Source organism: Malaclemys terrapin, chromosome 9 (genome assembly GCF_027887155.1).
Source record: "Malaclemys terrapin pileata isolate rMalTer1 chromosome 9, rMalTer1.hap1, whole genome shotgun sequence".
NCBI classification, from domain to species: domain Eukaryota; kingdom Metazoa; phylum Chordata; order Testudines; family Emydidae; genus Malaclemys; species Malaclemys terrapin.
Window position 1 is genome coordinate 10402223 of NC_071513.1, and position 10002 is coordinate 10412224.

Here is a 10002-nt window from a genome sequence, read left to right on the forward strand (position 1 = left end):
TGCAGCAAAGAAAATTGTAAATCTTCATTTTCAATTTTTTATATACAGTTTATGCAGGGCCGCCCAGAGGATTCAGGGGGTCTGGGGCAAAGCAGGGGAGCTGTGGGGCTTGTACTCACCTGGCGGCGGTCTGGGCCTTTGGCGGCGGGGGGCCCTTCAGTCACTCAGTGTCTTCGGCAACACTGAAGGGTGCCTCTTCCCCCCCCCCCCCCCCCCCGGGCTGTCCTGAGTTTATGTAACTTAAATACTTGTATTCATGTTTGGTTTTTCTTGCAGGCAGGGTCTGACAGCAAGAACACACACATTGTGGCAATTCTTGCACTAGTGAAAGAAGCCCAATGGAAAGACTCATTTCTCCCTTTATTTTCAACCATAGCAACAATACAAGCTTCCCTTATCTCTGTTGTGGAATGACTGCCTCTGGGGGGATGGGACAGTGGCTCTGTGTCCAGTCAGTACATGCTTTATTTACATCAAGAGACAAACCTTTTATAGATTAGATCTAATCTCTTGTAAATTAAATATAAATGCTATAACTTATCTGGCCATTATTACCTCAGTTTGCTAGGAAACCAATTGTTTTATTAGGTCACAGCCGCACACCACAGGTATCATTATGATGTTCTAGAACTCTTTATTGAAGTTCACTGTAAGTTAGCATCATTTTAATATACCTCTGTCTAGGAGCATGAAGCTCAACTAATAGCATAAATAACTTCAGCTGAAAAAGGTCAAAGTGAGAAAGGAGGATTGGAGATGGACCTTTCTATAGCAGAAACTCCGCATGTTTCAGCTCAGGATGAAATGATTGATTCTGCTGTCTCAATTTCTTCTGCTATTCCACTGTGTGATAGAACAGCAACTGGTGACTCTGCCTTGAGGTCTATAATAGAAGAAAATGCCTTTCAAGTTTTGAGTGATGGACCCTGGGTAAAAAGACCACGTCTTCTCTGTGATGATAGTTCCACTGAAGACAATGATTTTTTATCCCTCACCTTTCCAAAGAAACTATGGAAAATTGTTGAAAGTGATCAATTTAAGTCACTTTGGTGGGATGATGATGGAAATTGTGTAGTGATTGATGAAGAGCTCTTTAAAAAGGAGGTGCTGGAAAGGAGAGGACCTCTGCGAATTTTTGAAACTGATTGCATGAAAAGTTTCATTCGTCAGCTTAATCTCTATGGCTTTAGCAAAATGCGACAAGATTTTCAAAGGTCTGCCTCGCTAGCTGAATTTCTAGCAGAAGAAAAAGCAGCTTCTGCCTTTAGCAAGGTAAAATGTCAATATAATTTCTCAAAGCTAAAGATGCTATTACTTAAAATATGTTCAATGACTTTTTTGCATGTGCAAATAAGTTGTTTTATGCTTGTTATGAAGAAAATCTAGGAATGAGGGTTGTGAAGGATATTCTGACAGCCATAATTTCTCAAGGTATTTTCATGAACAATAAGAGTATTAAAAAAAAAAAAAAGTGATTACTGTTTTTTTGCCCTGAAGTGACCATTTCAATGTGACTTTTTCCTACTCTCCTGAGCCTGTGAAACAGAGAGTGATCCTCCCACCCCCTCCTATCTCTTTGCTGGTTACTGGCTTCCTCCTGGTGCTAGACCTGAACTGCTTTCTTTCCCTCCTGACATTTGCTGAATGCTAGAAAGGTGGATATGGCCCATGTGCTACTGACTGAACCTTTATGGCCTTCATTTAAATTACTAAGTCAATGGGACTTGTACTCCTAAATCACTTACGTGCTTTTGAAAATTTCCTACCATTAGGTAATATCCATCCTTATTGTTTAAACTCTGTTTTGATACTAGACCCATTAAAGGGACATAATCCATTAAAAATATTACTTTAAAATGTCCTTGCCTGTATTCCTAATAATACCTTTAAATGTCAAATTTACATTTCACCATTTCTGCCATGTTTGCTTTTTGCACTTTATTTGGCTTCTAACATGAAGCTGAGTTATTCATATCCATTTCCTGGTTTAAGGGCTAAACACGATGCTGCAGGTGAATGTTTAAATTCAAGGATGGATCACTGATTTTAAATGTTATGAGAATACTTCTGTTTGTTTCATCAAATCTTCACGGACTAAAATAGAGACCTAAAGTGCCTGCCAGTGTCCCTTCAATGTTAATGTTTGACCGTTTTATGTAGGCAAAATCTTAGCCAGAATGTGCACTTGACTCTTGCTTTTTTATCCTCACAGAGGTGATTAAATCTTTTCACTTGCTTTATTTAGTTACAGTTCTACCATAACCCGAATTTTAAGAGAGGCTCTCCCCACCTCCTTCCAAGGTGTAAAAGAAGAGTTGGCATCAAAAATACACCACCAGTTGCTTTCTCATTAGATGAGGAATTCAGTGAAAACTGCCTAAAGAGTGAGGGAAGAAGCTCAGATGTTCAGTCCGCCTTCGGAACTGCTTCCATGGAGGAAAATGACCTTGTTGCAACTGCTCCAAAGGAAAACCTGCAAACATGCGCACTAAGAAAGCCTACAGTAAATAAGGGACTTGCCAGAGCAACTGCCCGAATCAGAAGTGGATACGCTTCATCGCCAGCAGCTTCACTGAGGCCATCAGAACGTGCAACAGCAGAAGACAGTGAGAAGTTGAATCAGCTGGCTCCATTCCATTTACCCCAAAATAACAGCCGTACTCAAGTCAGCACCCACGATATAGATTCCACTACAACTACATCCGCGACTTCTTTGTATCATGTCATACCTCCTGTATCAAATAGTCCCTTTGGATCTGTGATGGGGCTTCCTGCCTTCCCAACCATGTATCCAGACTTATCAGCTATGCAGGCTCATTGGGCTAGTTTGCTGCCATTTTGTAACCCATGGTTCTCAATGCCTATGATTGCAGCAGCCTCTGCCATTTCAATGTCAAGATCATCTCATCACCGAACTCCATCATACCATCACTGCCCTAATTGCAACTGCACTTCGAACAATGCATCTGCTGCCAAAGGTGTTGGACCAAAGTCTACTGAATATTCAGGATACCATCGATAAAGCAAAGGACTTTAACATTTCATATTCTGAGGGAGAAAGTCACTGACAAATCTGCAATGAAACTGTCTGAAGAATAAATGTCTTTTTCCAGTTTTCCTGTCCGATTTATATAAAATAATCCCAGACTTTATTTTATTTTCAGCAAGGAAGAATTAGTTCGGTAGAAGTAAATGGTCAGCTTTAATGATTTGTAGTAGTTAACAAATTTAGGGATAGAGACTAAGAGCAGTGTAATGTTTGAATTACATTTGGGCTGGTCATGTTCCAGCTCACCACCACCACCACCCTTCTTTGTCTCCGCAAAGAAGGCTGAAGGGCTGTGGTGGAGCAAAGCGAGGGGGAGGTAATGCTGGAGGACTAAGCCTCTTTTTGTTCTTGAGGTGATATGTGCAGCATGCAGCTCTATGTCTGAGGAATACACTTGTTCCAAGGCCATTTACTAAGGCTTGGTTTGCAGAGCAGGGTTTGACCTATGTGCTTAAACAAAATATCTATCTCATGATGCCCTTCTTACTCACACAGTACAGTGATCTTCACCTTTTGGGATAGCAGGTTTACAACATGCTGAGGTGGATGACCCACAGTTTACAGAGTGATTCACGTTAGCTGTCATAAGAAATAAGATTACAAGTTCATAAAGTAGTGGTCAGCACATATTACTACAGTGTCTGGTATGTTCATTGAAAGATCTCCTAAATCAGGTCTAGGATAAGAGATCTATAAAATCAACAGACCAAAACTAAGAGATTGGTTTCATTCATTTTCAGCAAGATGCAGGTTAGGGTTTATTAAAAAGGAGAGAAAGAAAGGGGGAGGAGGCAAGATTTAGGAATTACTTTACCATCTTGAATCCCTTTCAATCAGATAATTTTGAAAAGATGCTGCAATTCAGGGTTACTTTTGAGATAAACTTTGAAGTTAAATATTTCAAGTTCCAAAAAATGTGAATGTCTTTGTTCTTGGTGTAGCTATGGGCTACTGGATTGTAATTATTAGGGTCCTGCATACATGGTGACCAAGGGGCAGATCGTGTGCCCAGTGAAGTCAGTAGTAAAGCTTCCATTGAATTCAGTGGTGGAGGATTGGGCCACAACTGATGTGAGAGGGGAAACAAAATACAGGACAGTTAAAATATTTAAGGAATATTTATTAAATGATATTTTAAAAAGTAGAGTGGAATAATTATTTGAACTTAGGGTTAGTAGTTCTTTTCACTACCATGTAGGAAAGTAGGGTTCAGGTTGAACATGCATTGAATTGCTTAACTATGATCCTTCTGCATGATTAACATGCCGCATTGAATTAAAATTATTCTTTTCATATATCTACTTGAGGGTTGTCTATAGCACCCATCCCCGTGGTATTTAAGCACTTCTCAGAAACCTGTATTAAAACTTACATCAAATCCAATTGATATGGACTAAAGTGTGAAGTCCTTTCTGAGACAAAACATACTGGTTTCTGTAGGAGCACTGCCTACAGTCGATGTGCAGGATTGCGTCCCTGGATGTGCAATAAAGAGCAATGCCTATTAGTTGTAAAATGTAATAAATATTCTGTGAATGAAATCTTCAGTGTTTTGAAGAGCAGATACAAGCAGGATAAAATGTTATGCCATTAATAGTGTATTAGTACCCAACTGTGCACCGTTCTGCATGTTTAGATTCATGGAAGTCTGCTGTAGTCAGCTCCCAATATTTACATCTTATATTAAATAAAATGACAAACTACCATGAAATTCAGAAGTGTGAAATGTATTGCAATTTTATAAAGAATTTAAAATTCAAAGAGTAAACAGAGTGGTTCATTAAATCCTAAATCAAGCAACTTCCAGTCACAGACCCGTGCCTCTGGAATTACTACTGTAAGACTCCTCTTCAGAAGGCGCTGTAAGCATTGCACATATGCAATCCACATAGTCTTTAAAAAAGACTAGATGATATGGCAGTAAAAATGTCCATGCCTAGTCTTCTGTGTTGGTAGCCTTGGTGAAAAACAGATGTATTGTGTGCTAGTGTAGATGCACCTGCTACACCTTCAAAGAACACAAAACTAAGAGATCTTTATATTGTCCTTGTATAAGAAGTTCTAGGTGGCTTTCCTTGTTCACTGAGGGAACTAGTATAATAAGGATGGCTGGGGAATGTAGGCATCAATTGATGCTATAATGGTCACAAGTATCAAGATGTGGTACCTTCCAATGAAGTACTATATGTGAGCGTAATTTGGCATTGCTTACCCTAAAGAACATCTCCTTTAAGAACCATCACTTTCTGCAGCCTAGCATATTCATTTTATTGTCTTTGTATCTACACCCTTTGTGCAGACATAATGCCACCCAGCCGTATCTCAGATCTGAAGGTTAAAATGGGCTTTGACACTTCTAAAAATGTCACCCCTTCTCTATCTGCCCGCTGGATCCTCTGATATCCATATGTATGCTTGGCCCCACATGAGGTTAGGTTTTGCCTCTGGCACACCTGATTCAGTGTTCTGCATGGAAAGCTGACAACTATTATAAGGTTTCCAATATTAAACAAGTAGTATTTAGGTAAAAATGGTTCATGGACCCTCTTGTTGCCAGTTAAACAGTATTTCTACTGGGAAATTATTTTTAAAAAATGCTTTTCAAACATTTTTCCTGAAGTCTTACTGAAGGAGACCAGAAGGAAGTCTTAGAAACTCTCCTCTTTAGACACAGAACATTATAGCCCAAACAGAAGCGGTACAAGCCTTCCCACACTGCCCTACCAATGCACTGCAACCTTTGTCTGGGCAGATTGTGTCTATAAAAGAGGGCAGTTCAGACTCCATACTTGAGCCAATCATTGACGTCTTTGATAAAACAGCCAATAAGAGTACTGGTTTTTGTGATGTGGCAACCTGACAGCTGGACTAAGACAGTCAAACTCACTGAATGGCTATTAAAAGGAAAACATTTTGAGTCACTATCAGCTATCTGAGGATTTGAGCCAGCTACATGGAGAGGAAATCTTCAATAACCCATTACTCATCTCAGCCATTTAGCATAATTTATTTCATATTAAAATAGATGATAGCAGCAATTGTGTTCGTTTTCTCATTGTGATGCTATATTTTCTGAAAGGGATCCTATTATGATGTAATGCCAATGTTACACATTCACTATTGTGATGTCCATGAATGCTTATACAAATTGTTGTATACTGTAATGGGTGTTTAACTTTCTGAAATGATCTATGAAAGACCAATATATAGTCTGATATTACTCAAAAGCAGGTGAGAAAATTATTTCTACTAAGAAAAATATTTGAACAATTTAAATTTAAAAAGATCAGTGTCTACTATTGTAAGTCCTCAGTATTTGGCGTTTGGACTGTAAATTCAGTGTAAAACAGCTGTTAAAGTAACCTTATTTTCTCCCACTTCACTTTTTAAAAGTCTCTGGAAAATTCAAATGATGGATGGTAGCTTGATGGAGTGGTGCAGGAGTATTTTTGTTTTAGTGGGTCAGAAAATTCTCTCTGAAATACTTTATGTACAAAGTTTTACTAACCAACTGAATCTGAATTACTTGTAAGGACCAAAGTGTGCAGAACTTGGCTACATTTCTGGAAGGTAAAGAGGATACCTCTGCATTATATGACGTCTTTGATCTGATTCCTAGTAGGAAAAAAAATCAGTTTTTTTTTTTTTTTTTTTAAGTGTCTTGTTACTTCTGAGCCCAAGCCTGGGAGGTCCTGGGTGCTACACATCTCCCATGGATTTAAATGGGTGTTGACAGCATTCAGCACCTTACAGTCTTTTATATCAAGCTCTGCAGCTGTTTGATAAACTTGAAAATCCAGTCCCCACAAACTGCTGGAAGGGAGAAGGGACTTGGTTTCTTCTCCTGAATTGGTGCCTCCTGACTGCTGTAAAGGTGAGGCAGGATCTCCTACATAGTTCCACCTCCCAAAATTCTTGGCTACCATAATGAGGAATATCATTCTCTGTTATTCCACTCCCTTCTCCAGTACTTGCAGATTTCTGCAAGAGGGGAGGGTGTCAAATCTACTCCTTCCTCTAAACCTTCCAAGCTTCTGGTAGGGTCAGAGAAGGGGAATGTCTGTGCCTCTAATTCATGCGCACAGTCCATCCTGGTTCCTGCTAGGATCTCTCCTACTCGACTGTACCTCCAGTCTACTTCCTAACTACTGGGAGGGCGCATGAAGGCAAGAGGTGGTTTCTGCTACTCCACTCTTCCCCAGGTTCCATTGTGGGGGTCCTCTTCCTCCTTGAATAACTTCAATACCTGCCTCTGCTGCTACTCCGCACTTTCCCAAGCAGCAGCAAGAAACTGACGTGTGTCTCCACAGTTCTACTGTGGGAACAGCAGCAGTGAAACTGATCAGACATGTTAAGTTTTCTCTTCTGCTTGACAAGGCTAGAGGTAGCAGTAGAGGCAATCAAGGTGTCTGGCAGCAGAGTTAGGAAGATGACACTGCATCAGTTCACACTGTGTTGAGCACTGAAAGACTATTCTTGCAACAGTAAGGGTAGATACTTAAGATACAAATTAGAAAGCTAAAAATGCATACATTGATAATGTAAGTCCTCTCATTTGCCAGGACAAGCTTCCCCGAGGCTGGGGTGAGAATGGATTTTTCAAGTTCTTTTTTTTTTAGGACAACGGGAGAAATAATTCAGATTGAAGATAAGCAGCAGAAGCTAATTCAAGTGTCTCATTTACATAAATGAAAACCGAAACCCAAGGTGCACAGGATAGATTTTTATGGCAGATTTTGGCCTATAAAAATAATGCTGAGAATGCAACTTGAAAAGGGAGAGTACTTTCCAAAAGCAATGCTCCACATGCATACACAGCTATTTTGGAATTGATATACTTTATAATAATCTGTTTCTTTTGTTACAGTTGTATTATCAAGCAGCAAGAGTCTTGATTCAGTTGTTAATAATAATGAAAAGAAACACTAAAACTAGAAGTTTTACCCTGGAGCCTGAGGGTAACAGCACTGACATAAAAGCTGTGCGTATGCCAGATGCTCAGGAACGTGCCTCAGCATGCTTCAGTGGTGGCCAGCAAACTGATCTGCCATCCCGTTCTCTACAAAACTGTGCACAAAAGCTCCTACCTCCTCAAGAACTGAGAGCAAGCATCAGCGAATTAAAAACTCACTCCGCCATCTTGACAGGGAAAAGTTCACAAGAACAGAAAATAACAAATTTTGAAGCCATGAAGAACAAATATTGTGACCATTCAAACAAACATTCCCTCCTCTTTCCTGGACCTTCTCAGATAAGGGGGTCTAACAGCCGAGAATTAAAATATCACCCAATGGCCTTGACAGGACAAAGTTCACATGAACAAAATCCAGTTGATTGTGAAATCAAGAAGAACAAGATGTATCATTTTCATCCATACAAACATGCCAGATTTACTCCAGATATCCGCTATGGTATGGATTTGAGAATTGCTGCATTAAGTTGTCATCACCCCTTGACTCCAAATCCCATGCCAAGATTAGATCCCATAACCAGGCTTCCTATTTGTCAATGTGCTCACCTAGATTTAGCAGCTATGAATGCCTACCAGATTGCCAGATTGCCGTTCTCTCATCCATGGTTTTCCATGCCTATGATGCCATCTCTTTCTGCCATTTCTATGCCCGGGGATGCCCCTCATCAACATAGGGCATCCCCACATTATGCTTACTGCCAATGCTTTTGCTGCCTTGGAAGCTGGAGAGCCTCAAAACCAAATTTGCAGTAAGAACTTTGGCTGCAAGGGAAAAACAAATGTTAGTGACATGCACTAAATAATTTTAACACAATTTTCCATTTTATTAAAATAAAATGTCCAGAAACTTAATTTTCTGTGGTTTCTTCTTCTTCTTTACTGCTTTTTTTTTTTTTTTTTTTTTTGGTCCCTATTGTTCTATGATTTACCTTTTAAACACAATATTCTGAAGGTGGGGCTGTTACTATTTCAGAGCAGTCAAAGAAAAACACCACCTAAGAAGAGGAGATTACTGGGGCAATGAGTTACCTTCTAATGATGCCAAAGCCAAAGAGTGCCCCCTCTAAATCCTTTGGATTGTAAGGTTTTCATATGATCAGCTACATCTTTTGCTTTTTTGTGGTTCAATAGTAATGGCAGAGTTTCTTCAGCCATGCATTTCATCATCATTTCCAACAAACCTACAGGATAGGTATTTCCTATCCTAAGTACAGAAGAAAGCTTTGGTATCTTCTATAAGCATGTGTGGTTACTGCTGACGAGTAGTGACTTTTTAATGGTGACCACTCTATTGTCTTGAATGTCTAATTAGCCTGGATAATATTTCCCCAAACCTGGCTCACCATGTAGACTGGTTTATGATTTAGTACATAAAGAGATGATTAAAGGCTGTGGTCTATTGTTTAGAGTAAAACACTGAGAATCACTGTTCCTGGGTTCTATTTCTAACTCTGCCACTGGCTTGCTGTGTAACCTTGAAAAGTCACTAAGCCTTGCTCCACCTTAATTTTCACATTAGTAAAATGGGAATAATAATATCTACCTCACAGTGCAGGTGGGAGGCTTAATGAATAATGTTTGTAAAACACTTTGTTTTTATTGTGTATTGTTTCTCAAAGGAGCTCACTGGATTATGGCTTGGTACTATTCAAAAGCTGTAATAAACAGATAATTAATGGAAGAGTTTGTAAATCCTATAGGAAGAAAAACAATATATGCACTGAACAACAAAGGATAGTCATACCTTAGATTCAAAGTGCTATAAAAAAACTGAGCTGTGACAATTGGCTGCCAGACATGGAGATGTGCTATAGATCTCATTCCATGGCACAGGTGAACTACCTTCTAGAATACAGGTTTCAGAGTAGCAGCCATGTTAGTGTGTATCCGCAAAAAGAACAGGTGTACTTGTGGCATCCGAAGAAGTGGGCTGTAGTCCATGAAAGCTTATGCTCTAATAAATTTGTTAGTCTCTAAGATG

At 39.5% G+C, this 10002-nt stretch overlaps 1 protein-coding gene across 1 annotated transcript; it reads left to right on the plus strand.

The window, feature by feature from the left end:
* Positions 1-263: 263 nt before the first annotated feature.
* On the plus strand, positions 264-4768 carry LOC128842784 (heat shock transcription factor, Y-linked-like). The gene is made up of 2 exons (XM_054038968.1): positions 264-1272; positions 2246-4768. Exons 1-2 carry the CDS (start codon positions 757-759, stop codon positions 3020-3022), a joined length of 1293 nt encoding a protein of 430 aa, XP_053894943.1. The 5' UTR covers positions 264-756; the 3' UTR covers positions 3023-4768.
* Positions 4769-10002: the final 5234 nt, after the last annotated feature.